We start from the raw sequence: 27,971 nt of genomic DNA, 5'->3' as shown, positions 1-27,971 counted from the left end.
CCTTCAGGGGAAGATTATGAGCCCCCCACTTTTGTCAGAGGGTAACCAGGGTCTCTAGTAGCACGTACGCCTAGGACGTGTCCCTGGATGGATGGTTCTCCAGTTTAGTTCTTGGCTCTCCTCTCTGGGAGGTCACAGTGGGGCTTGGGCTCCTAGGGATCCCACTCAGGCCAGGGAAAGGAAGGAGGTGACCAGGAGTGCCTGTGCACCAGCTCGGAGGAATCACGGGCAAGGCTCACGCTCAGTGGTCACCAATCATTAAACCTGAAGTCTCACCTAAAATGTGCTCTCTTATGCAAGACCCTCAAATGTGCAGACCCCAATCTGATGCTTCCTCGCGAGGCCATTCTTGGTAAGAGACACACAGCTAGTTTGGTTGGAGGTGGAGGAGAGAGACGAGATGGTGGGGTCAGCTCAGGCCGCTTCCCCTCTGAACAATGCACCTCCCCACTCTCTCACCAGCCTCCTAACATGATTCAAATCCGTGCCTGGTGCTCTTAAACCCTCAGACCACATCCCGTTGTTTCTGACCTGGAATTTAACTCAAGAAAGAAAATTTCAGGAGCATTTCTGAACTAGATGATTGGGGCAAGAAGGATTTTTACCTTCTGTCCTCATGGCAGGGAAAGATCACAAAAGCCGTCCTGTCTTTTGGTGGCCACCATGGAAAAGGTCACAGACTGGACACTTCTCTTCTACCAAGGTTTTGAAATTGCGAGCTCCACTTCCTCCTGCCCCCCTGCCACCCAGGGTCTCAGCTGTATAGTGCAGTCCTTCTTCCCACAGACCCCAAATCTCTTTCCAGCAAAAAAAAAAAAAAATGAAACATTCAAACTGGGATATTTGGAAGGCATAGGCCAGTGTGGAAGGCCATTAGCACTGCTAGTCCTAGTGGGGTGGGGGAGGGAAAAATGCCAGAGTAATTCAGAAGGGGAGAGTCCTGCAGCCAGACTTGCCTTGGGAGGAGCTATAGCCCTCAGCAGAGATGCAGACAGTCTGAGGAGACACTGCAGAGAGGCTGAGAAGAAATGTCTTCTCCTCACTGTCCCACGCCCTCCACTCTCTAGCCAGGGTTCCCAGTGGCTTGACCCAAAGTGAAGCCCACTGATGCACTGATCAGGGACCCTCAGGGATAAGACAAGATGAAGGGTGGATCTGGAGGGGCACATGGAAGCCACCCTGCATGTCTCACTGATCCGTTGCCCTGTGGCAATCTTAGTGGCTTTAAATAGCCATTTTATCTTGCTCATGACCTTAGGGGTCAGGAAGTTGGGAAGGGCTCAGCTGGGTGGTTCCTCTGTGAGCCGTGGGCAGCCACTGAGGGGGGAGGGCTAGAGAATCCACTTCTAAGATGGTTCTCTCACGTGGCTAGAGCTTTGGGGCTCCGCGGTCTCTCACTCTCCACATGGCATCTCATTTTTGAGGCTTCCCCATAGAGCTTAGACTTCTCACAGTTTGGTGGTCTCAGGGGACTCATGCTTCCTAAGTGGTGGTGGGCTTCCGAGAAGCAGAACGTGGATGCTGCCAGTTTCTTCACACCTGACTCTGGAAGCCGGCCTGCGTAACGTGCACCGTATTCTGTTGGCACAAGCAGGTTTCTGGGGGAAACCTGAACACTGGATGTTATTTCTGTCCTTCTCTAGGCTCATTTCACATATGTGCTTTCTTCACAGCGAAGTTGGCCTGTGATGACCAAATTCACGTTCTCAAGCAGCACAGACGCAAAGAACTGGAGACACGGCAAAAGCAGTATCGGTGAGTATTGGTGAGACCGAACAGCCATGGAGCCATGGTTTCTTCTGTCTCAGAGGCATAGCTGTGCCCACCACTTATGGCCATCAGTGTTGGTATGTGATGACCAAAGCACCAGATCCCTTCAATTCCTCTCAATACCCAAGCTCCACCTTACCACCACTCCAAGCAGAGATGGTGAAAGAGTTATGAAAGATGTGGAATCAACCATATTGACATTTGGAAGCAATGGGACAGCATTCTCTCACTTCCCATTGTAGGGATTACACCTCACTTTTTATGCCTTCTTATCATACTTACCATAAAGTATGACTTCCCTGGTGGCTTAGATGGTAAAGCGTCTGCCTACAATGCGGGAGACCCGGGTTCAATCCCTGGGTTGGAAAGATCTGGAGAAAGAAATGGCAACCCACTCCAGTATTCTTGCCTGGAGAATGCCATGGATGGAGGAGCCTGATAGGCTACAGTCTGTGGGGTCGCAAAGAGTCGGACACGACTGAGCTACTTCATTTTTTTTTTATCATACTTAAGTTATAAATGTGATACATGATCCACAAGAAAATTGACAAATCTTTAGCAAACAGACCAAGAAAAAAGAGAAGACTCAAATTATTAAAATTAGAAAGAAAAGAGGGAACATCAATACCAACCTCACAAAAATTAAAATGAATGAAAGGGAATAGAATGAATAACTGTATACCGACCTGTTAGATAACTTAGATGACGCACTTACCTGGTGGTCCAGTGGTTAAGACTCTGGATTTCCAATGCAGTGGACACTGGGACATCCATTCAGTGGCATTGAATTATGAATGCATGCTAAACTATAGATGAGTCTCAAAAACATGCCAAACGCTATTTACAAAAGGCTGTATGTTATGTGAATCTCTTTTTGTGAAATTTCCAGAATAGGCAAGTCTATGGACAAACATTAGATCAGTCATCAGCTAGGGCTGAAAGTTGGGAATGGGTCGTGGGGAATGACTATTAGCTTGATGCAAAGTTTCTTTTGGGGGTGAAAATACTCCAAAATTAGATTATGGTGATGGTTGCACAACTCTGAAAATATGAAAACCTTATAACTGGATGTTTTTAAGGGATGAATTTTATTGGATGACTTTCATTAGATGAATTTTTACGGGATGAGAAAATTATATCTCAGTATAGCTGTTTTTCATCTTCACTTTTATTTATTTATGTGGCTGTGCCAGGCCTTTGTAGTACCACACAGGATCTTTGGTTGTGGCACGCGAACTCTTAGTTGCAGCCTGTGATGTCTAGTTCCCCGACCAGGGATTGAACCCAGGCCCTCTGTATTGGGAGTGCGGGCTCCTACCCACTGGACCACCGTGGAAGCCCCTTAGTACAACTGTTTTAAAAGATAATACACATGAGCAAGAGTTCACACCTGAAAAGTGATGCTCAATGGGCTGTATGCAGCCTATAATTTAATGGGAATTTGTGGAATTCTGAGTGAATGGAGCTTTTATTATCTTTCCATTTTTGTGTGCATTTTTAAGTATTTCCTCAGGATAGATGCCCAGGAGTGAAACTGCTAAATCAAATAGTATAAATTATTAGTATGTGTTGACAAATTTCTTTTCAAAAATCTTTCAGCTAGTTTTCAGGATCAGTGTGTGGGCATCCATTTCACTTAATACTTGCCAAAGCTGAATAGTATCTTTTATTTTTTAACTTTCCTAGTTTGTGAAAGCATCTCTTAGCTCCTTATTCTTCCCCCGCTTCTCAGAGACCCACTCCTGCCCAGTGGTTGAGAAATCCCCATTGAGACCACTGATTCCCCAGTCTCAAAATTATGTTTAGCTCTATCCGCCTTTCCTTCAAAAAGTTACATTTCCATGAAACAGAATGGAAAGTGAAAGAGTCATACACATGTAGATATATTTGATATAAATACATTTTGATGTATTACAAAGGCGCTGATGGTGAGTGGTGTGGGGCTTTTCAGCATCAAGCAGAATGGAAAGGAGGCAGAGAGAGAGGAAAAGGAGACTAAACTGAACTCTGCATCACGGTGTTCAGAAAACTTACTTTTGGATTGAGTAGGCTTACATATTAAAGGCAAAACTGTTAACACTTTTAAACCATAAAAGATTCTTCTTCATGACCTCAGGAAAAAAGATTTTTCAAATAAGACTCAAAATGCCCTAACCATAAAGGAAGACTAATCTCACCTATTTCAAAGTGAGGAAGTCCTGTTCCTTACAAAACAGCACAAAGAGACTGAGAAGGCAGTTCACAGAATGATGAATGAGAATTATTATTCAGTGTGTACCAGGGATCTCTACAAATCTGCAAGAAGAGGATTGTCAGTTCAGTAAAAAAATAAAAAAGACACTTGCAGTCACTGCACAAAATGTGAACAGCAACATACAAAAAGGTGCTCAGCCTCATTTGTAACCGGAGAAATGAAAAGATCAGAATGAGCTATTGCTACTACTACACTACACACACAGGCAGAGCTGAAACCACCTGACAAGGCCCAAGGGTCAAAGAAGGCGTGCAGGGTGGGAAGGCTCAGGCACTGCTAACAGGGCTGGAAACTCAAACAACCTCTGTACAACACAGTGTTGTAACATCTGATGGAAGTCAAGCTACATTATGATCTGTGGCTCAGAAGCTCTGCTCCTGGATCCAAATCCAGGTGTGCAGCTGCACCTGGACACATGCACAGAGACGGCCACAGCAGTGTTACTTATGAGAGCAAAACAACAGAAACCACCCAGTGCCCATCAACAGTAGAAGAGAGGAATAAATTATGACAACTCCACCCTGCAAGGAAGAGCGATGAACTGCTGGCACTCAGAGCAACATGAACAGACCTCACACACACAGTGCTGAACAGAAGCAGCCATGTCTGGTCAGTTCATGAGGCTTGAAATTATATTGTTTAGGGAAACTTGTATAGCAGTAAAACAATAAATAGCAGCAGGAAGTGATTATTATAAAGTTGAGGTGATTGGGGAGGTTGAGTGGGCATGAGGGGGGCTGAGGCTACTGGCAATGTTCTGATTCTTGATCTGGATGTTGCTTACACAGATGTTTTGTGCATTTATCATATGTGAGTATGTGTGTGCATATATATATATATATATATACACGCACACACACATATGTTTATATATTCTTTTTCATAGTAAAAAAATTTTAATGAAACTTTTATGATTTAAGTACCACATATGGGAGAATAAAGGGCTTCCCAGGTGGCACAGTGGTGAAGAATACGCCTGCCAATGCAGGAGACACAGGAGATGTGGGTTCGACCCTGGTTCAGGAAGATCACCCAAAGGGCAACCAACTCCAGTATTCTTGCCTGGAAAATACCATGGACAGAGGAGCCTGGTGGGCTACAGTCCATGGGGTCACAAAGAGTCGGACACAACTGAGCAACTGAGCGTGCGTGTGTAATGTTAAGGATCTATGAATTTGCGACTTGTAGAATATTTGTGAGTAAGCCTCTCAGCTCAGGCAGCATGTGAGCTTGGAGACTTTTGTGCTTGATGCAGCGCACAAGGCATCGTCCAAGAGCGCTGTGCCGCCCGTTCCCATCCTAGGGGATTGCTGTTCTCATACCCCTTCCCTTCCCATTTCAACCACAGCGGAAAGCCCCCACAGCAAGTACTCCACGTGCTTGTGGAAGGAAGGAGGAGTCCTATGCTACAGTGAGTTAAGCAGCAGCAGAGAATCTGCGAGTTTATGTGCAATTAAGAGAGTGGACAGCAGATTGTATCAGTTCCACACTAATTCTGGCTAAGATGTTAATTCTTATAACAGGCATTTTGTCTTAACCCAGTATTTTCCAAAATGCACCCTGGAGCATTGGTCCCCAAACTTTCTCTCCAGAAAAGTGTTCCATGGTAAAACAAGTTTGGGAAACTGTTTATCACATTCTCCTCCTGGAGGTTCACAGTGCACATAAGCACTGAGAATTCTGAGATGTTTTGGGGTAATGATCCCTGGTTGATCTTTTTTAACCCAAGAGTTCCCGAGAGAATTTGATGTAGGCCTCAATGTCCTGAAGAAGGAGGGCTCTGTTAAGCTCCTTTGGGAAACACCCCTTCCCCAGGGAGAGGTGGATTCAGTGGTGTGTTGATCTTATAGGGATGGGGCTTTGGCAGGGTCTAGAGAAGCCTGGTGGGCTACAGTCCATAGGGTTGCAAAGAGTCGGACATGACTGAGCACACACCACACACGAACGCACAGGGACACGGGGCAGAGGGTATTCTGATGAGGTTGTCTGCTCCTTTCGTAGATCTAATCATTATTTTTCTTCTTCTTTCTGCTCATCTGTTCTTTTCAGAGCTCCTCCTCTGTTTCCGTTTAGGAAACACTGAACTTTGCACAGTCTGCGTATTCTTAGAGTTCCTCTTTCACATGAACCCTCAGGCTTCCAGATAAGAGTTTGAAAGTAAAGTTAACAGCTAAGAATAGTCTCCAGAACATCAGAGGCTGGCAAATTCAGCTGGTTCTCTTCACTCACTCAGCCAAGCTGGAAGACGGAGAAGCCCACGCAGTGCATAATGCAGCACGCATGTTCTCTCACTGTGACCGCATGTGTGGTGCACAGTCACACACACACAGAGCAAACTAGAGTGCAGTGGGTTTTCGTCTACATCATTTAATCTAATCATTCCATGGCTTGCTTTTCCTTCCCCTGTGATTCTGTTGCAGACAGCTGCCAACTGATAGGTGCCGTCCATTCATTTCGGAGAAGGCAATGGCACCCCACTCCGGTACTCTTGCATGTAGCCTATGTGTAGCACACCGTCGTGTGAATATACCATCGTGCTCCCCACTCCCCTGCTGGTGGGCATGTTGGAAGGCTTTCATTTCTGGCCGTCACAACCCAGTGCGATGAGTCTCCTCATACATCTTGGCTCCTGATTTCTTCAATGAGTTGCTCCAGGGAACAGACAAAGGAGCGGACCGCAGGGTTGCAGACCACGTGTTAAGTTTTCCAAATATTGCCTATTGTTTTCCAAAGGGCTTCTGCCAGTTTTCACCCCAGGAGCTGTTCCTGAGTTGCTGTTTCCCTACGTCATCCACCCTCTTTACACCCTGAGACATTTTCATCCTTGTCAGTATAATGTATGTGCAATAGCATCTCACTGCTTTCCTCATCCTTAAGTTGCCTCTGTTTCTTGCTTTATGTGACGGTGTCAGAGTTTATTCAGCCGTTCTCCTACTGATGGACATTCAGTTTGTTTCCCATTTGTATACTGGATTATATTTTGTATTAAAACCAGTGCTGCAAGAAGCAACCTCATACAAACATCTTGATGTACTGGTGCTCGAATTACTGTCAGATTAATTTCCAGAACTCACATACCTGGCTCACATCATCATTTGTCACTTTAAGAAATAATGACAAAATTCTCTCCCCAAACTTTTACAGCAGTTTTCAATCTCACCAATGTTATATGAAATATACTATTACCTATACCTTCGCTAATGCCTGATGACATCAATTTTTCAAATTTTTAACAAAACAAAAGGCCCTTATCCTGAAGTAAGAGCCTACTGCTGTCTTAATCTGCATGCCTCTGACCACTGGTGAGTTTAGCCTCTGCTTTGCTTCTTGTTCAAATTGCCTGTTTCTACACTTTATTTTTCTATGAGTTCATTATTAATCTAAAGGGGTCTTCGTATATTGGGATAGCATCCCTTTGTTATATGTATAGTGTATGTCATTTATCTTCTGTTGCTCTTGCCGCAGATTTCAGCTCTTTATTTTCTTAATATATGCATCCTTTTTCTTTGTAACTTTTGGGTTTCCTGCTTTGCTTAAGCAGGCCCTCCCCATCCCAGGGTTACATAAGTACTCATATTTTTCTAATATTTTTATAATTTTGTTCTTGACTTTAGGCTTTTAATTCATCCGCTATGTACTTTTATACATGATGTGAAATTGGAGTCAGTGTTTCTGGTATCATTTGTTAAGTAATAAGTTTCTTCCTGCTGCTTTGGGATGACCCCACGGCACACGGAGCTGCTGTGACAAGCGGGTGCGCAAGCTCTGCAGTTGATGCCTGGGCTCAGCCCCACTTACTGCCTCTGTGAAAGCTGTCCAGCCTCTTTGCGCCTCAACTGCCCCATCTGTGAAGTGAAAGAAATGATAAGACCACCTCTTAGGGCTTTGAATGAAATAGGTCACACTATGAAAACACATTGAGTATTTGACACACAGAAAGCAGTGGGTGAGTGTTAGCTAGTTTTAGCTGTTAGCTACATAGGATTAGCTATTTTCTTGGGTCTGTTTTTCTACCCCATGACCCAGCATCATCTTTTGGTGATCAGAACTTTCTAATAAATGTGAATGGTTGTTTTGCTATCTCACTGTTCTTTTCAGTTTTTCATAATGAGAATTGCTTTGAATTACAAATAAATGTGTCCCGTGCTGGCATTTTAATAATGTTCCATCTTTCCACCCACTTAGATCTATGTGATGTCCTTCAGTGGAATTTCCACTTTTATTCATGAAGTGCTTTCACCTTTCCAGTCACTTTATACCAACGGAAACTGTAGCTGTTACCATTCTAAGTGGGATATGTTTTCCATTTTAAATGAATATTGCTGGGATAAAGATGAATTACTCATTTTTCACTATTTACTTTGTATTGATACCTTGCTGAACTATTTTATTGGTTCTAATTATATTTAAGTGAGTCTCTTTAATTGCCTGGTTATTTGATCATGTTATAAAAGTGATGATACTTTTGTCTCTTAGTTACATTATTTACATGATGTAGCAAGGATGAACAGTAGCAAGGATGAACATCCCTTCTAAGTCTTAATTTTTTAGAAAATGCCTTTGATATTCTTATTTGTTCAATATGTTGTTTTCTGATAAACACTCTTTGCTTATTTATTTGTTCAATATATTTGCTACTGTTTTGTGATAAACAGTAACTTCATGGTTCATTTTAACATCATGTCTGTTTAGCTGAACTTGTTCAATTAATATGGGGCTTCCCTGGTGGCTCAGCAGCAAAGAATCCTCTTGCAATACAGGAGGGGCAGGAGACGCAGATTAGATCCCTGAGTTGGGAAGATCTCCTGGAGGAGGGCATGGCAGCCCACTCCAGTGTTCTTGCCTGGAGAATCCCACAAACTGAGAAACCCGCCGGACTGCAGTCCATGGCGTCACAAAGAGCTGGACGCGACTGGAGCAGCTGAGCGCTCACACGCGCACTTTCAGTTAATATATGAAGACTGGAGCAGCTGAGCGCTCACACGTGCTTTCAGTTAATAGATGAAGACTGGAGCAGCTGAGCGCTCACACGCGCACTTTCAGTTAATATATGAAACAGTAGGCAATGCGATGCCCCAGTCCATGCTCGTCCCCACAACCCCTCCCCACAAAAGTATTTCTCCTGCCCTCACGAATTCCTAGACTTGATGTAAGAGGCTTAAATAATGATCTAAACAATGTGCGTTAAACAGCTGACACTGCCTCCCTGCCATCACTGTGGCCAATAGGAAGCCTAATGCTAGTTCCTTAGTTTCCTTTTCCAGAAGCTTGTGAGTTGGTAGGAGCAGCTCTCCTCCTCTATATCCCTTCCTTCTGCTCCCCTCCTTCCTCCAACTTTCTCCTATTTGGCATTTACAATATAATCAGAATATATCTAGGAATGTCTTTTTCTTCCTTTGTTATTTTTTTCTGTATAGGATTTACTCAGAAAATTGAGGTCTCTTCAGCTTAAGGACGGAGAAGGCAATGACACCCCACTCCAGTACTCCTGCCTGGAAAATCCCATGGACGGAGGAGCCTGGTGGGCTGTAGTCCATGGGGTCGCTAAGAGTCATACACGACTGAGTGACTTCACTTTCACTTTTCACTTTCATGCATTGGAGAAGGAAATGGCAACCCACTCCAGCGTTCTTGCCTGGAGAGTCCCAGGGATGGGGGAGCCTGGTGGGCTGCTGTCTATGGGGTCGCACAGAGTCAGACACGACTGAAGCGACTTAGCAGCAACAGCAGCTTAAGGAAGTTTTTCTCCAATTTCTTTGATTTTTACTCCTCCAGATATTACTCTCTGTCCTTTGGAACTCTGGCTCTCCACATATCAAAGCCTCTATACCCAATTTCCGTGTCTCCTGTGTTTTTTTCTATGGCTTCCATTTCTGTGTATATCGGTGTTACAGTTTCTTCCATTTGGCACAGGGCAGTTCCTGTCATATAACAGGTGCTCAACAATCAGATAATGAATAGACTTTGTCTTCCAGGAGACTGATCAGATCTCACAGTGACTAGTATTCTCTTCCCATTTTTCTATGGAATTTTCAGTTCAGAAATCATGTGTTATGGTTGCACAAAGTCTTTTTAGATTCTAATTACATCTCCTTAAGACCTCTCTAGCTCTCTCTCTTTTTTAAGAAATTAAATGTCTTTTCTGCTTTTTCCTTCCGATTGGTTGTTCAACATGGTCTTCCCAATGGAGTGTGGTTTCTCTTTGCCTACTTATCTATGGCTGTCTTTGGGCCTTGCCCAGGTCAGCCTGCCAGGTCTCTCGGGCACCAGGCCTTGAGTGGAAGGAACATAAGCGTTTGGTTCAGGTGCCAGCTGTAAACTGGCTGGCAGACCGCACTGTCTCCATGCACCGAGAGGCTGCGGTCTCATGACTGCCCGAGGCGGAAGCATTTCGGAGGCTGGGGTCAGCGGGAGTCAGGGAGGTCCTGAGGAAACGTGCTCCAGGTAAACTCTGCACTTAAAAAAACTGGGAATGCATTACCTGGCACCTCTCCCCTCATTGGCTCAGTGCTCGCATACTGAAAAAAATCCAGCTCCACTAAGCTCTTAAAATTGATTAGAGCCCTTGGACTTCCAGTGCCTAAGAGAAAATGTTTAGTAATGTTTAAATTGACTTGACCAACAGTAATTGGTGGCACAGTGATAAAGAATTTGCTTGCCAGTGCAGGAGACACAGGATAGGGGGGTTCAATCCCTGGGTCGGAAAGATCCCCTGGAGGAGGAAATAGCAACCCACTCCTGTATTATTGCCTGAAAAACCCCATGGACAGAAGAGCCTGGTGGACTACAGTCCACGGAGTTGCAAAGAGTCAAACATGACTGAGCGATTGAGCATGCATGTGCCCACAATTGGTAGTTAATACCAGTGGGGCTACCAGATGACTGTCTTAGTTTTAGAAATATATAGGAGATGCCTTGAATCATTTTTTAAAACAAAGGAAAAAATCAATAAATCGGTTGATATTTGTGCATTCACCCACATTTTTAGTCTGGTTAATGTCCCAGCATTGGTGTTAATACAAACAACAAAAACAGAAGGCTCCTTAATGTCTAGGAAAAGAGAACGTTGTAAGTAAACCAACAGCAGGAAATATAAGGTTCTATGCAACAGAAAACACTTTTCAAATGCACCCTGAGTGATTATAAGAGTGCTCATATCCATTTCCTGTTCACCTCTAATGATAATAATGAGAGGCTTACTGGACAAACAGTTCAGTTAGTCACTCACTGGTGTCCGACTCTTTGCAACCCCATGAATCGCAGCACGCCAGGCCTCCCTGTCCATCACCAACTCCCAGAGTTCACCCAAACTCATGTGCATTGAGTCAGTGATGCCATTCAGCCATCTCATCCTCTGTTGTCCTCTTCTCCTCCTGCCCCAAATCCCTCCCAGCATCAGGGTCCTTTCCGATGAGTCAACTCTTCACATGAGGTGGCCAAAGTATGGGAGTTTCAGCTTCAACATCAGTCCTTCCAATGAATACCCAGGACTGGTCTCCTTTCGGATGGACTGGTTGGATCTCCTTGCAGTCCAAGGGACTCTCAAGAGTCTTCTCCAACACCACAGTTCAAAAGCACCAATTCTTCGGCTCTCAGCCTTCTTCACAGTCCAACTCTCACATCCATACATGACCACTGGAAAAATCATAGCCTTGAGTAGATGGACCTTTGTTGGCAAAGTAATGTCTCTGCTTTTGAATATGCTGTCTAGGTTGGTCATAACTTTCCTTCCAAGGAGTAGGCGTCTTTTAATTTCATTGCTGCAGTCACCATCTGCAGTCATTTTGGAGCCCAGAAAAATAAAGTCTGACACTGTTTCCACTGTTTCCCCATCTATTTGCCATGAAGTGATGGGACCAGATGCCATGATCTTAGTTTTCTGAATGTTGAGCTTGAAGCCAACTTTTTCACTCTCCTCTTTCACTTTCACCAAGAGGCTTTTTAGTTCCTCTTCAATTTCTGCCATAAGGATGGTGTCATCTGCATATCTGAGGTCATTGATATTTCTCCCGGCAATCTTGATTCCAGCTTGTGCTTCTTCCAGCCCAGCATTTCTCATGATGTACTCTGCATAGAAGTTAAAGGAGCAGGGTGACAATATACAGCCGTTACGTACTCCTTTTCCTATTTGGAACCAGTCTGTTGTTCCATGTCCAGTTCTAACTGTTGCTTCTTGATCTGCATAGAGATGTCTCAAGAGGCAGGTCAGATGGTCTGGTATTCTTATCTCTTGAAGAATTTTCCACAGTTTATTGTGATCCACACAGTCAAAGGCTTTGGCATAGTCCATAAGGCAGAAATAGATGTTTTTCTGGAATTCTCTTGCTTTTTCCATGATCCAGTGGATGTTGGCCATTTGATCTCTGGTTCCTCTGCCTTTTCTAAAACCAGTTTCAACATCTGGAAGTTCATGGTTCACATATTGCTGAAGCCTGGCTTGGAGAATTTTGAGCATTACTTTACTAGTGTATGAGATGAGTGCAATTATGTGGTAGTTTGAACATTCTTTGGCATTGACTTTCTTTGGGATTGGAATGAAAACTGACCTTTTCCAGTCCTGTGGCCACTGCTGAGTTTTCCAAATTTGCTGGCATATTGAGTGCAGCACTTTCACAGCATCATCTTTCAGGATTTGAAATAGCTCAACTGGAATTCCATCATCTCCACTAGCTTTGTTCGTAGTGATGCTTTCTAAGGCCCACTTGACTTCACATTTCAGGATGTCTGGCTCCAGGTAAGTGATCACACCATCGTGATTATCTGGGTCATGAAAATCTTTTTTGTACAGTTCTTCTGTATATTCTTGCCACCTCTTCTTAATGTCTTCTGCTTCTGTTAGGTCCATACCATTTCTGTCCTTTATCGAGCCCATCTTTGCATGAAATGTTCCCTTGGTATCTCTAATTTTCTTGAAGAGATCCTTAGTCTTTCCCATTCTGTCCTTTTCCTCTATTTCTTTGCATTGATCGCTGAGGAAGGCTTTCTTATCTCTTCTTGCTATTCTTTGGAACTCTGCATTCAGATGCTTATATCTTTCCTTTTCTCCTTTGCTTTTCGCTTCTCTTCTTTTCACAGCTATTTGTAAGGCCTCTTCAGACAGCCATTTTGCTTTTTTGCATTTCTTTTCCATGGGGATGGTCTTGATCCCTGTCTCCTGTACAATGTCACGAACCTCTGTCCATAGTTCATCAGGCACTCTGTCTATCAGATCTTGTCCCTTAAATCTGTTTCTCATTTCCACTGTATAATCATAAGGGATTTGATTTAGGTCATACCTGAATGGTCTAGTGGTTTTCCATACTTTCTTCAATTTAAGTCTGAATTTGGCAATAAGGAGTTCGTGATCTGAGCCACAGTCAGCTCCTGGTCTTGTTTTTGTTGACTGTATAGAGCTTCTCCATCTTTGGCTGAAAAGAATATAATCAATCTGATTTCAGTGTTGACCATCTGGTGATGTCCGTGTGTAGAGTCTTCTCTTGTGTTGTTGGAAGAGAGTGTTTGCTATGACCAGTATGTTCTCTTGGCAAAACACTTTTAACACTTTCCCTGCTTCATTCCATATTCCAAGGCCAAATTTGCCTGTTACTCCAGATGTTTCTTGACTTCCTACTTTTGCATTCCAGTCCCGTATAATGAAAAGGACATCTTTTTTGGGTGTTCGTTCTAAAAGGTCTTGTAGGTCTTCATAGAACTGTTCAACTTCAGCTTCTTCAGTGTTACTGGTTGGGGCATAGGCTTGAATTACTGTGATATTGAATGGTTTGCCTTGGAAATGAACAGAGATCATTCTGTTGTTTTTGAGATTGCATCCAAGTACTGCATTTCGGACTCTTTTGTTGACCATGATGGCTACTCAATTTCTTCTAAGGGATTCCTGCCCGCAGTAGTAGATATAATGGTCATCTGAGTTAAATTCACCCATTCCAGTCCATTTTAGTTTGCTGATTTCTAGAATGTCGACATTCACTTTTGCCATCTCTTGTTTGACCACTTCCAATTTGCCTTGATTCATGGACCTGGCATTCCAGGTTCTTATGCAATATTGCTCTTTACAGCATAGGACCTTGCTTCTATCACCAGTCACATCCACAGCTGGGTACTGTTTTTGCTTTGGTGCCATCCCTTCATTCTTTCTGGAGTTATTTCTCCTTTGATCTCCAGTAGCATATTGGGCACCTACCGACCTGGGGAGTTCCTCTTTTAGTATCCTATCATTTTGCTTTTTCATACTGTTCATGGGGTTCTTAAGGCAAGAATACTGAAGTGATTTGCCCTTCCCTTCTCCAGTGGACCATATTCTGTCAGACCTCTCCACCATGACCTGCCCGTCTTGGGTGGCCCCACATGGCATGGCTTAGTTTCACTGAGTTAGACAAGCTGTGGTCCGTGTGATTAGATTGGCTAGTTTTCTGTGATTATGGTTTCAGTGTGTCTGCCCTCTGATGCCCTCTCGCAACACCTACCATCTTACTTGGGTTTCTCGTACCTTGGACGTGGGGTATCTCTTCACGGCTGCTCCAGCAAAGCGCAGCCGCTGCTCCTTACCTTGGACGAGGTCGCCCCTCCTGACCTTGAATGTGGAATAGCTCCTCTCGGCCCTTGTGCACCTGCGCAGAACGCCTCAAAAAACACTGGGAATTTTTGTGACAGTAAAAATGCAACATGATATTAAAGGGCCGTAAGGCTTTTTAATGACCTGTACACTCAGTGTTTTACTTCCCTCTCATAAGAGAGATTAAAAAGGAAAGATAATTAGGACTACAAATGGAAAAGCTGAAATCCCAGAACGTAAATTTTTGTTTTTAAACAAGTATAAGATCGTTCTCCCTGCCCTAAAGAAGTTAACAGATTTTTTGTTTAGTTTGCTTCTGTAGTAAACAAAATTTTTAAAAGACTTAGAGAACTCTCTGGCAGTGCAGTGATTAAGACTCTGAGCTTCCACTGCAAGGGGCTGGGTTTGATCCCTTGTTGGGGAACTAAGACTCCACAAACCGTGAGACATGGGGAAAAAAAATTTTAATGCTGCAGAATAAATTTCAAGGATAACAGACTCTAAAGACTTTGGTGGGGTAGAGTACAGGGCCTGTGTTTGAGGGGAGCTCTTTGACTGTAGCAATGTCTGAACCCGCTATTGGCAGCTGTCTGTGCCTGGAGGTCCTTGCCAACCACCCTGCTGCCTGTGCCCCATGTGTGAAGGCATGACCACTGTCCCCTTTCCCCTGACCACCACACACAGTACAAGGGTGTTGACCAAGCTGGTGAGACTTGGACATCCAGGTCAGATGTGGGGACAGCCTACATCACTTCCAACTCCAGTGAGCAGCAAGGCAGCTCTGGGCTGCGGGCATCGCCCTTGAATGTCACCTCAAAAAAATGAGGTCTTCTGATGCTCTCTGTATGCCCCTACCTTCCAGTCCTCTGCTGGAAGCCTAGCCTCAGGTTTAGGAGACCTCAGGCCTCCCACTGGGAGGCTCAGGACCCAGCAAGGTGGGGGGCTACCAGACCGTGGGAGGCATCCCAGTACCTCACCGGGCACACTCAGCCACAGCGTGGTCACCTGATAGGCAGCCTTCAGCCTGAGGGGCCGGTCCAGAGGCCAGACATTGAATTCTGTTTTTTCTCCTCCTCTTTCACACTCAGATGGATGGAGTGGAACCCTGGCTTCCCACTGAGTATCGATGCCAAATGCCACAAGGACTTACCCCGAGATATCCAGTTCGATAGTGAGAAAGGAGTGGACTTTGTTCTGAACTACTCCAAAGCGTAAGTGTGTGAGAACTTGAGCAGCTGCGGCCGGAGGCGGGACTCCCATTCCTCCCCTCATGGGGCTCTTGGGCTGAGGGAGCAGCTCTGCTGAGCAACTCGTCCCAAATCACTTGATTACCTCTTGGTCATAGCATGGATCCTGAATGCGCAATCCCCGGGGAACCTGTATCTAAACAAAGTCACAGCGCACAGGACTCTAGATGCCAAACTGACCTGTTTCCAGCCCAGAGTGAGGGTCTTTACTTGGAGTGCCTCGTCTCCCCGTGGACCCGTTCCAGGGTAGACAAGGCGTAAGCTGTCCCCTAACTGGCAGGGTCCTGCAGTAATAAAGGCCAGCATGCCAGATGGCTCACGCGCATTTCTGTTCATCTTTCACTGCAGCCCCATGAAGTGGGCACAGTTCTTAACCTCATTCTGCAGTTGAGGAATCTGCAGAAGAAGGAAGTCAGATATTTGCCCGATAGCTCCTGCTGATAAATGGCAGAGATCTGACTTCTGTGCTCCTTCTTGGCAGCTGAATTACTGACGGTTTTCAAAGACTCCTCGGGTGCTGGTTACCAACATGGAGCCCCAGGCCCACCCCGGGGCTAGTGGAGGGGTCTTTGAATCTTTACACTGACACTTTAGGGAATTCTCCCAGTCATGCAAATCTGGAAAACCCTAAATCCATGGATGTGCTCCCTGACCAAGCCTTGGACTGCCCTGAGGAGCTTCCGCGCCTCCTGGTGCCAGCCAGTCCCTACCGCCAGGGCGAGAGTTTCCCCAGGTGGGCCCTCGCCTTGGGTTGGCGTAACCAGGAGGCAGACAGGTTCATTTAGTTAGCCTCTGTGGCAACGTGTGCTTGGTTGCACAGCTTCTCCCCTCAAGAAGTTGCCTCATGTGGTTGAACTTCTGCACTTCTGTAAAGAAAGGGTGGGAGGCCACACCCCCAGGTCTTGCTCCTGGGGACATTTAAGAAAAACCCTACACAGACACATGCAGCCTGACCAGCAAGCTCTGCAGGGAACCCCTAATATCAGAGAGACCCAGTTCATCTGTCTTCCTGAGGCTGCGTCTCTGGGAGGAAGAAAGTAATAAGGGCCTGACGCTTACCACGCCCCAAGTCAGTGCCAGGCTGTAGGTATGGGTGCTTTCTCCATAGAATTGTCTGCTTTAACCTTCATGGCGACCCGGGTGGGGGGGAAGCTATTAATCTCTTAAAATTATAACAAATGTTAACTCATCTCTAAGTACCCTTTACAAGCAAGGGGTCACCTTATCTAGAGCCTGGAAAGCAGTGGCCATTTCAGATTCTAGCTGTGCCATCTTGGGAGAAGTTTTTAAGTTTCCTGACTTTAAAGTTCTCTGACTATAAAGTAAGGCCGATGCTGCCTAACTGCTAGGATTGTTGAGACTGAAATGAAGTCACGCAGGCACTGCCGCTGTGGGGAGGCCTAGCACTCTGTAGGGGTGTGGCCTCCAGTGGCTCCATTCTGGGTGACTGGGGGACCTCCTTCTCCTTCCTGAGTGCAGGAAGGAGACTGGCCAGGGAGCTGCCACCTGAGGCTCTGTCACGGCCCGTCTGCTGGCTCCCCTGGGCTCCCTCCACCCCCGTGGAAGCTGGCCCAGAGAAGGCCATCTGCTGCTCGCCCTTTGACAAATGTTTATTGAGCTCCTGGGAGTGGGGGCCTGAGATGCATCAAAAGCAGTCCAAGAAGCTCACAGTCTAGTGGAGGCAGAGCCGCGTGCGGCTCATCGCGATGGCATGTGATGGATATTCCTTAGGAAAGGAGCACTGGGGAAGCAGGAGGCAGGGAGGGAGCTCTGAGGAGGCAGCATCAGGAAAGAGCTTTCTAAGAGGGAAGCCCGACCTGGGTCTTGAAGGATGTATAGGAGTTCACCAGGCTGATTGGAGGAGGAGAGGGGTGGCATTCAGGGTGGTGACAACTCCATGACTGTGAGGACTGGAGCTGGGGGCCTGTGTGGGGAAGTGGGAATGAGGCTGCCAGTGCAGGGAATGGGGCAAGGATCCCAGCCTTTACTGGGATGAGGCTGCAGGACTAAGGGTTTGAAGCACCCTCACCAGGGATGAGGTCCATGGGGGTCAGTGTTTCAGTGTCAAGGAAAGAGAAGTTGGTTTGTCAGATGCTTTGGGGAGGTGAGGGGAGTTTAGAGCTGACTCTGTGGATACAGTGACTAGGATGTGATGCCCAGTGTCCTGGAGGAGAGCACTCAGGGACAGCAGAGGCGAGGAAGCAAAGAGGAACCAGTACATACAGATTCCTTGGTGAACTGAGTGTGAAGCAAGAAAGGGATGAGTGAATTAGACAGCAGGGCCCCAGGAAGGAGGGGGCAAGTGCTGTGCCATAGCCTGGATTGTGAGCTTATCCAGTGGTCCCCCCAGAACACCACAGCTTAAGGCTACAGACTTTAATATTAATATTAGCAGTAAGTGATGACCAGGGTGCTAGTCACTAATATTTGTTGAACTCATTTTACATACCAGTGCTTTTTTGTATATCATGTCAGCCCCGTGAGGCAGGGACAATCATTATACCCATTTCATGGACGAGGACACTGGGCACAGAAAGTTAAAGATTTGCCTGAAACCACACTTCTGGGAAGAGATGGGGCTAGGATCTTCAGCCAGGCTTGGCGACCTGCATCCATCTCAACTGTCCTCTTTGGCCCTGGCCTGGGCTTGCATATAGACTCCAGCCCCACTCAGGATTCTTGTGTCCAGACCCCAGCAGTGGAGCTGGGGCTCCAAGACCCTCTGGCCCATCCCCTCTGTGGTCAGAGGGGAAAAGCTGCCCACACTGCACGTGGCAGCCCTACTGACCTGAAGGTCCCTGATCTGACCCGACCTGGGCCCTGGCCTGCCTCCCCGCAGCTCCCTCCATAGAGGCACCACTCTGCCCTCAGCTAACCTCGCCGGCGTTTACTATGGAAAACAGACCCAGGGAGGAGATCTTCAGGGCTCTTCCCTCTTGAACCTCTGCCTTTGGACAGCTCGGTTTCTGCACCATTCTGGGTAACTGGCAAGTTTCCTCGGAGCCACCTGCTCTGCCTGGAACGGGGCTGGCCCTGTTCAGTAAGCTTGGCCCCCCACCCCAAAGAGCAAAACCATGAAATGGGAAATGGAGAAGCTGTTCAAAGAAGGAAAGGGGTGGAGGGGGCGGAGGAAGCAGGAGCTCCCGCCTCTGTCAGCGCAGGGCCCACAGCTGGTGCCCAGCCCAGGCCAGCAGGCAGTGCCATGTGAGTCCCGCCTGGCTGTCTCTATATCTGGTTCTGTTTTGACCTGGCTGCGCCATTACCTGTCCTTGCTGTCACCTGGCTGTGTGCCCTCTTTGGCCGCGGGTTCTGCTCTGTGTGATAACACGTCTTTAAAGTCCCTAATATCCAGTTGTCTGTGAGTATGTAACAATACTTTGCCTATAGATGACTTGCAAATAATTTTCCTCCTAACTCCTCTTCTTCCTGGATCTCTGGCTTCCTCTGGGTAGTCCTACCACACCCCACCCTGTGTTCAGTGCCAGCCTTCTGTTTTAAGGTCAAAGAGACCAGCTAGGGAGACCCGTGACCCACGTGGGGCTGTGACACACTCCCAACCCCCCACAGGGTGCCCCGGGGTCCAAGACCTCTTTCCAGGGCAATGTGTGGCGCTGGGCCATCCTCCAGGCAGGGAGGATTGTACAGGCCTGGGAAGGCCTCTCCAGACACCAGAGAGCATCAGAGGTTTAGTCCTCCACCTTAACAAGGATTCCTGTCCCAGGAAGCTCAGCTAACAAAGAGGGTTGGAGGAGGAGGGCTGGATGCTGGGTGAGGAAGGAGGAACACGGCTGGTAGAAGCTTAGCTGGGGGCATTGCTGGAGGCCTGCCTGCAGTGGAGAGGCTGCAACAAGCATGTGCGTACAGCAAGCATGTGGGTAAAAGCGCCCCTTCCCCATGAAGGGCTGGGATCATTGCTGGTGATAATAGACAGAGTGACACCAGGGTTCTCCTCAGGCTCCGAGGCGCTGAGCACTTACTGTGCGCCACCACAGCCCAGGCTGTGCTCTAGCACATTCCAGGCCTCGCAGTGTATCAACCATCCATAGGCAGCTGATTCCTCTAACTCGCTGAGGTCATTGGCCTCGTGGCCCCAGGACCTGCCCTCGAGCAGAGTGGGCTCCCAGGCCTCCAGGTGTCCAGGACCAACAAGAGCAGCATTTGCTAAACCGTGGCAGGACCCGGACAGGAGTCTTCAGGCAGGGGTGTCCTTTTCTGCATCAAGCCTTTCCTGGGACCAGCAGAGCCAGAAGGGACCCCAGAGCCTGCCGCTTGTCTGCTGAGTCCCCATCTTTGGTCGCTGGAACTTGCTGCCCTCCTGCATGCTCACAGGTGTCCCTACCCACCCTCTGCCCCCCACCACAATGCTGTTCAGAGCCCTCTGTACCCATCAGCCAGGTTCACTCCAGACAAAACACCCAAACCTCAGTCCTTGGAAGGCGTGAGGAGGCTCTGGGATTCCCAGATCTTTGTGGACATGCTCAGTCCCCGCCAGCCCACTGCCCCAGGAGTAAATGCAAGGAGAGGGCTGGGGCCTCTCCATAAGGGCTGCTTTCTGGGGGAGGCGCCCTTGGGGAAGATGGGTGGGCAGGACAGGCAGCCCACTGGAGGAGCACCGGCAAGGCCCCCCACCCCGGGCCCTGACTATGCTATGACCATGCACCCTGAGCCCACTGTTGCCCGGAGCCCAGGCCCAGCGGAGCAATGCAGACCCACCTCACCCTCCTGGTGCGTGGGCAGCAGGCAGGTTTTCATGTGAATGTGTTTGTACATAACCTGCCATCAGCGACGTGGAAGTAGCATCACAGGCCTATGGGAGAGGGGAAGCTTCACGAGATCAGAAGAGAAGTGGGGTTCACTAGTCAAGCCCTCTGGAAACATTCACCCCATATGCTCAGGAGGAGGAGAAAGAGGGGCACACGGCACTCCAAATGGGGAGACCACACATGCCAACACCACCAACTCAGGATCAAAGAGACAGAGGCGGTGGGGAGGCCTGGACCCTGGAAGACTGGCCGGCAGGAAGGAAGCAGGGTGACTGCTCGTCATTCTCAGCTGCGTGTGCCAGAGAGGGAAATGAGGCCACCACCGCCGCCGTGAGCGCTGGCCAGGGTTCCCACAGCTCCGTCCTGCACCTTGCCTAGGTTACGTAGGAAAGCCTGGGATACCCCTTCCTGCCTTCTCCACCTTTCCCCACCCATCCCACACCTGCCTCCTCCAGGAAGTCCCCCGGGTTGCTCAGGCCTCTCAGATCTCTCTCCTTGTTGCCTGCAGCCCGCCTTTTGAGTTTAGTAAGCTCCTATCCTGGGTTACTTTGCTGTCCTGTGTAATGAGTATTTGGAAGCTGTGTCCTCCTCAGCACCAGGCAGAGAGCCAGAGTTAGGCAGACAGTGAAGGATGGCCATGCTCCACCGAACTGCTCATCCTCCCAAATCCAGGAGACCCAGGAGAGCAGCTGCAGAGGAAACAACAGTGCTCAGTCCCTGGAAGCTTGCCTTCATAGGGGGAAGCAGCAAGTCTGATGCCTGAATGGAGGCATGAGCACTGTAGACTATTGCTGAGGGCAGGCCACTGGGCTCCTTCTGAAGGGAGTGCAGAGGAAGCACATGGGCATGCGTGCCAGTTTCGTCCTGCTTTCCACAAGGCCAGTCAGCTGCGCCTTGGAGCTGCCCCGGGTTCAAGGCCCCTCGAGGCGCTGTGAGACCCAGGTGCAAAGGGACTCTCAGGGGAGGCAAGGCCAGAGCGCGTGCGAGGGGGCCACCATGTCTCGATCTGCAGGATGGAGAACCTGTTCATCAACCGTTTCATGCACATGTTCCAGTCGTCCTGGAGCGACTTCGCCGACTTTGAGAAAATCTTTGTCAGGATCAGCAACACTATTTCTGGTGAGTGTGTTTTGGGGCACTCTCGTGGTGCTGGGGGAGCCTTGCCTGGACATGGGAAAGGGCTGACCCCCCTGCTCCAGTCCGGGCCCTCCTTGTCCCCCAGGCTGGCACCGCCTGCACCCACACAGTGCCCTCTCCTGGGGACCACTCCCCTGGCCAGAGGTTTCCACTCCTTGGATGTTCAAGGCTGAGCACCCTCAACCTCATTCCGCCATCAAAAGTCTTGAAAATATCAGAATGTTTTCTTTACGTAAATCATTTTTTATGCTTCTTAACCAAAAAAAAAAAAAAAAAAAGGCAGGAGTTAGAGTGGTTTTTTAAGCATTTACATGAAAGCAACAATGGGTTCCTTTGGACCAGGATGTGTTTGGTAGAGCAGTAGCATCGTATACCTGCCAGAGATGGCATAGGATGGACCATGCAGCAACAGAAAAGTTAGGAGACAGTCAGGAAGCAAGCACAGGGAACAGCTGCCTTCACCGACTCCTCCCTAGGTTGTCCCCCTGCTCCCCTCCTTCTCCTGCATCCCGGTCCCCCCTCCTTCCTGGGCACAGGACCTGGGCTCTTTTTCTTTCTGTAGGTACAGTGTTGCACAGCAGATCTCTAGAACCTATTCATCTTGCTTGATTGAAACTTCATGCTCATGGATTACTAAGCCCCCCGCCCCTCCCAACCACCACCATGCTATGCTGCTTTCTGTATAGATGTTTTCAAGATTTTTTTTTAATGTGGACCATTTAAAAAGTTTTTATTGAATATTTTGCAATATTGTTTCTGTTTTATGTTTTGGTTATTTGGCCATAAGGCATATGGGAATCTTAGCTCCCTGACCAGGGATTGAACTCATACCTTCCCCCCTCCCCGCACTGGAAGGCAAAATCTTAATCACTGGACTGCCAGGGAAGTCCCTATGCTGCTCTTTGATTCTATGAGTGTGACTAATTTCGACTTTTCCTGTAAGTAGAATCATGCAGTATTTGTCCTTTGGTGACTGGCTCTTTTCATTGAGCGTAATGTCCTCCAGGTTCATCTATGCTGTGATATACTGCACATATACTTCTTTTTAATGCTGAATAGTATTCCATTGGATATATACACCACATTTTCTTCATCCCTCTGTAAATGAGCATGTACATGGTTTCCACATATTGGCTGTTACGGATTGTGCTGCAATGAACATGGGGATGCAGATATCTCTTCAAGATCCTGATTTCAATTCTTTAGGATGAATAACCAGAGCTAGGATTGCTGGGTCACGTGGTCATTCTATTTTGACCTTTTTGAGGAAGCTCCACACTGTTCCTCATGACAGCTGTGCATCCTGCCTTCCCACCAACTCTGCACAAGGGCTCCATCTCCTCCACGGCCTCACCAGTACTTGCCTTTAAAAAGTGATAATAATAGTGTCCTGACAGGTGTGAGGTGGCAGCTCATGGGGGTTTGATTTGCATTTTGCTGATGATTAGTAATGTTGAGCATTTTGTCATATGCCTGCTGGCTATCTCTATACCTTTTTCAGAGAAATGTCTGTTCAAATCCTTTGCCCCCTTTTAATCAGGTTATTGGTGTTTTGCTATTGAGCCGTAGGAATTCCTTATATATTTTGAAGAGTAGCCCCTATAGGATATATGGTTTGCAAACCTTTTCTCCTGTTCTGTAGGTTGACTTTTCACTCTGTTGTTTCCTTTGCATGCAGAAGCTTTTTAATTTGATACAGTCTCATTTGTCTATTTTTGTTGCTTCTGAGCCACTAAAGGCTAGCTCAGGGAGGATGGGGTGGTGCCCTGGCCTGACTGAGTGGTCAAGAAGTTTGGCATGGTGGGCTGTCCAGTGAACACCTGGAAGAGAGTACCAGCTGGGACTCTGGCCCTTGGTCTGCATCAGGACGACCTCAGCCTGGCTCAGAGCTCAGGCTGAGCTGCAGTTCTCTCCTCACAGAGCGGGTCATGAATCACTGGCAGGAAGACCGCATGTTTGGCTACCAGTTCCTGAACGGCTGCAACCCTGTGATGATCCAGCGCTGTCTGAAGCTGCCAGACAATCTGCCGGTGACCACAGAGATGGTGGAGTGCAGCCTGGAGCGGCAGCTCACCCTGGAGCAGGAGATCGAGGTAGGACCTGGTCTCGAAGTAGGACCTGGTCGGCTGGAGACAGTGGCCCGGGCCAGAGGCAGCTCAGATGGCCAGGTCACACTCAGTCAGTCAGAAACCACTTCCTGCTGGCCCATGCTTGCTGGCCTCTGGGCCACTATCTCCAGGCTCTTGTTGATGGTCAGCTTGGCTGCCTTTGGTGAAGTGGGCTCTTCCTTTTCCTGAGCATTTATGAAAATGGTCTTGTCCAACATAGGTGAGGGAATTGAGAGTAACATTTCTCCACGATGCTCAGGTCTGAGAGCATAAGATCAATGTTTTCAGTAGCACCATCATAATTAAAAGAGCTCCCTCTAACAAAGGGCCTGTTATGGGTCAAGTATTGTGAGAGGTGCTTTACATGCAGAACCATCAATTGTTACCCACCTTGCAAAGGTAAAGAAACTGGAGAAAAAGCTAATGTTACATCAGGACAAAACAAAACCATAACAACCGGAGAAAACCGCTGGGACTCTGGCTTTTTAATTAGAAGTGTTGGTCTGCTCCGGTCCTCGCCCTCTTCCCACCCCTCTTCTTGGCCCTCATCTGCAGGACCAGCTGTCTCCAGTTCCAAGACTCATCTAGTTTTGAGACAGGAAGGGTCCAAACCTCCTCCTCTGGTGGGACTTGGTGTCAGCCACCTCCATGTCGGGAGCTTGAGGCTCTGGGAATGGCCCTTAGTCTCTCGTCAGCTGGCCCCTTCCCACTAGAGCCAGGATGAGCAGGCCTCCTGCCACCCGCCCCTCAGGTGTCTAGGGGGCTTTCTGCTGCTTCTAGGCACCCCATGTTGCTTGCTCGGCTCATCTTAGGAGCCTGGCAAGAGAGGGATGGTCAGTGCCATTTGAAGATAGACCTCCTAGCCCTCACACCCTGCCCTCCTAACTCCAGAGGGCCGCCTGCCCAGGTAAGGTCCCCAGGCAGGGCTCCTGCCTCGTCACATGGACAGGTGACAGCACATACCTCCACGCATAGAGGCACACACAGCAGGGCTTCTCTGTAGACTTAATTGCTGGACCTGGTAACATTGATTCAGTGATACTGATTTCAAGCTTCAAGTCAGAGAAGCTCTGAACCCTGAAAGTCAGAGAATCCTAGAACTGGAAGGGACTGAGCAGCCAGCCACCCTAGCAGGGGGATCAGCCTCCACTCAGGAGTCCTTGCCACCACAGTGGCCACTTTTCCTGTGAGTAATGGTCTTGGTGCTCAGCTGTGGCTTCAAGGGTGAAGCAGCAATCCAATAGCTACCGTTGACTGGATCCTTAGACATGCACCACCCATCTCTTACGCATACACGGCTCCATCTCCCATCTCTTATGCATACATGGCCCCATCCCCCATCTCTTACGTGTACATGGCTCCATCCCCTACAGTGTAGTTCTCAATCCCCACAATCTTTTCTGCTACCTCTCTTTGGCAGCATCTTATGATCTACAGAGATCATAGATTTGTAGCCAACTAAAACTCCAATTTTTTTTCTTCTTTACCTATGCAATTATTTTTTTTGAAATATGAATAGGTAAATTCTACCCCTATTGCTTTCAAGTCATTGTCACAACTCTTCAAGAGTGTTTTAGTTCTTAAACTTTATATTAGGATTCTGTGGTTTCAAGTTAAAACCAATTTAGTCTAAGAAGTGCCTTGGCTGGGGCAACAGCATAAAGCAGACTGAACTAGCTGGGTCTAAGATTCAGATGATCCATTAGCATCATTTCTCCAGTTATCAATTTTCTGCTGCTGTTGGAATTTATTTTTTCCTGAGGGTGTCCTTATGTGGAGGTAAATATGACCGCTAAGGGCTTCAGACTTACCTTCCATCATTTTAGCAAACACTGCTGAACCCCAGGAAAAAAAGTCCCTATTTCCCGACACTTTCAACAAATGTCGTGGGTCCAGTTTGAGTTGTGAGACAATTCCCTGAGCCAGTCACTGCAGCCAGGAGAATGAAGAATGCTGGCAAAAGGAGAGGACAGCAGACAAGCAAGACCACCGTATCTTCTACAGAACCTAGAATATCAGAACTGAGAGATACAGTTGACTCCTCACTTTTCAGAAGGATGAAATCACAGCCAGAGAGAGGAGGTGGCCTGGAATGACAGAGAAATGCCCCATAGGTAGCCCCAAATCCCAGGCCTCCAGGTTCCCAGGGTCTCCCTTTAGCCTCTCATACATCAGGTTAAATACTTTGGTCTGCTCAAGAGTTGATTGGCAGACATTTCTTCTGCACAGTGGTCACTGGTGGCCGCTCTGCTCTAAAAGTCCATTTGTCCAGCCCATCTCAGAAGCCCAGCCAGTCCCATGACCCACCAGGCCTGGGAGTCTCCAATTTCTGGCCAAGGTGTCCCGAGGGACCATCACATACTCTGCTGGAGGCTGCCTGTCCCCACCTTCCCTCTGCCCTGACTGGCCAAGGGCACCATTACCTCTTTCCCCCGCCCTGGCCCCTTCCTGCCCCAAGTGCCACTCAGGCCGATGCTCAGAGCTCATACTGGTGTCCGACAACCGCAGGGCCCTGTGCCTGTGCGCTGTGGTCACCCCGCGCCCTCTGCTGGCAGGCTTATGGACACGCAGCTGACTTGAGCACCTGTTGACAGGTCTCTACTGCATATACCTTGATGGCCTTCCCCAGCCGGATCGCAACCCCTGCCTCCATTTCTAGCTTAAAACACAAGAGGCTTTAGAAGAAGCACCACTTGCCCTCCACCCAGACTCTTCCAGCTCTGTCCTGAGCAGGCCCCGGCCCTGCAAAAGGAGCCCTCACGACCCTCAGGTTAGGCTCCGTCTTGGTGGCTCAGATGGTAAAGAATCTGCCTGCAATGAAGGAGACCCCAGGTTCGATCCCTGGATCAGGAAAATCCCCTGGAGAAGGTATTGGCTACCTACTCCAGTATTCTTGCCTGGAGAATTCCATGGACAGAGGAGCCTGGAGGGCTACAGTCCATGGGGTCACAGAGTCGGACACGGCTGAGTGACTAACACGTGGGGGACTCAGGTGTAACCTGGGATGGGCAGCTTGCTACCTTCCCCACATGCATTTTTGTTTTATATTAAAGTATGATATCTACAGGAGTCAAGAGTGGCAGCAAGCTCAATGATGGCTTGGTAGCACCAAGTTGCCCTGCCATGCCAGAACCTCAGCAGGACACAGAACACACGCCACCCCTGCAGACCCCACCCCCGCCCTTGTAGACCTCCTTACCCCTGAAGACCCTCCCTGGAGACCTCAGGGTCCGCCAGCCCTGACGACCCCCTCCTGGCATGGCGGATGCCCGCTTTTGAAGCTCAGAACCTCCCTGCTGCTGCCTTTCCAGCTCTCCTCCCAGGGGCAGCCTGTGTCCTGACTCTGACATGTGAGTGTGCCCAGCTCTGAGCTCCTGTAAGTGGAATCCCGCAGCATCCCTCTTGGCGTTGGACTTCTCTCGTTTATTTCATCCAAATTCTGTCTTCTTTCTTGTCACCGTGGGTGGTCTTTCAACACCTTTCATGAGGGTCAGGCAGACTCAGGTACAGCAACTGTGTTAGGAGCCCCTGACATTTCTTCACCTTGCTGAGCCCCACCACAGCCTATGAAAACTTCTGTCAATCAGCCTTGGAGTCAGAGGACTCCAAGAACTCTAAGCTCTGAACTCCACTATGTTGACTGGACCTCCTGTCCCTCCCACTGGGCCCGATTCCTGGGTCCGTCTCAGACTGAACCTGATTTGGATGTATTTCCTCTTACCTCCTGCAGCAAGGGAACATCTTCATTGTGGACTTTAAACTGTTGGATGGCATCGATGCCAACAAAACAGACCCCTGCACTCTGCAGTTCCTGGCCGCGCCCATCTGCTTGCTGTACAAGAATCTGGCCAACAAGATTGTCCCCATTGCCATCCAGGTAGGCGGCCCGGCCCAGTCCTCATCCTGGGCGGCTCCATCCTCAGTAGCCAGGGCTCAGGGATGATTTCCTGGGTGGATCCGACAAACCTCCAGGAGGGAAAGGCAGCAGCGCTGCCTGGGATCTCCTGCTGAAGGCTCTGCCAGGCGGGCAGGACAAGCGAGAACACAGGGCTTCCTGCCAGTCTGGGGAGGGCTGACCATAGTGAGCAGAAAGGGCTCCACTCCACAAGATGCCCTTGAGCACTTCCTGGCTCTGGGGAG

At 48.2% G+C, this 27,971-nt stretch overlaps 1 protein-coding gene across 1 annotated transcript in view; it reads left to right on the top strand.

The window, feature by feature from the left end:
- ALOX5 (arachidonate 5-lipoxygenase) overlaps nucleotides 1–27,971 on the top strand; it is a 46,149-nt gene that overhangs the window by 7,023 nt on the left and 11,155 nt on the right. Inside the window, exons 3-7 of the mRNA XM_061405725.1 lie at nucleotides 1,674–1,755; nucleotides 15,665–15,787; nucleotides 21,599–21,705; nucleotides 23,644–23,816; nucleotides 27,562–27,708. Of these exons, the coding sequence (XP_061261709.1) occupies nucleotides 1,674–1,755; nucleotides 15,665–15,787; nucleotides 21,599–21,705; nucleotides 23,644–23,816; nucleotides 27,562–27,708 (632 nt within the window). The remainder of the gene's footprint in view (nucleotides 1–1,673; nucleotides 1,756–15,664; nucleotides 15,788–21,598; nucleotides 21,706–23,643; nucleotides 23,817–27,561; nucleotides 27,709–27,971) is intronic.

Source organism: Bos javanicus, chromosome 28 (assembly GCF_032452875.1).
Source record: "Bos javanicus breed banteng chromosome 28, ARS-OSU_banteng_1.0, whole genome shotgun sequence".
Lineage (NCBI taxonomy): Eukaryota > Metazoa > Chordata > Mammalia > Artiodactyla > Bovidae > Bos > Bos javanicus.
This window is presented reverse-complemented; position numbering and strand designations above follow the sequence as displayed.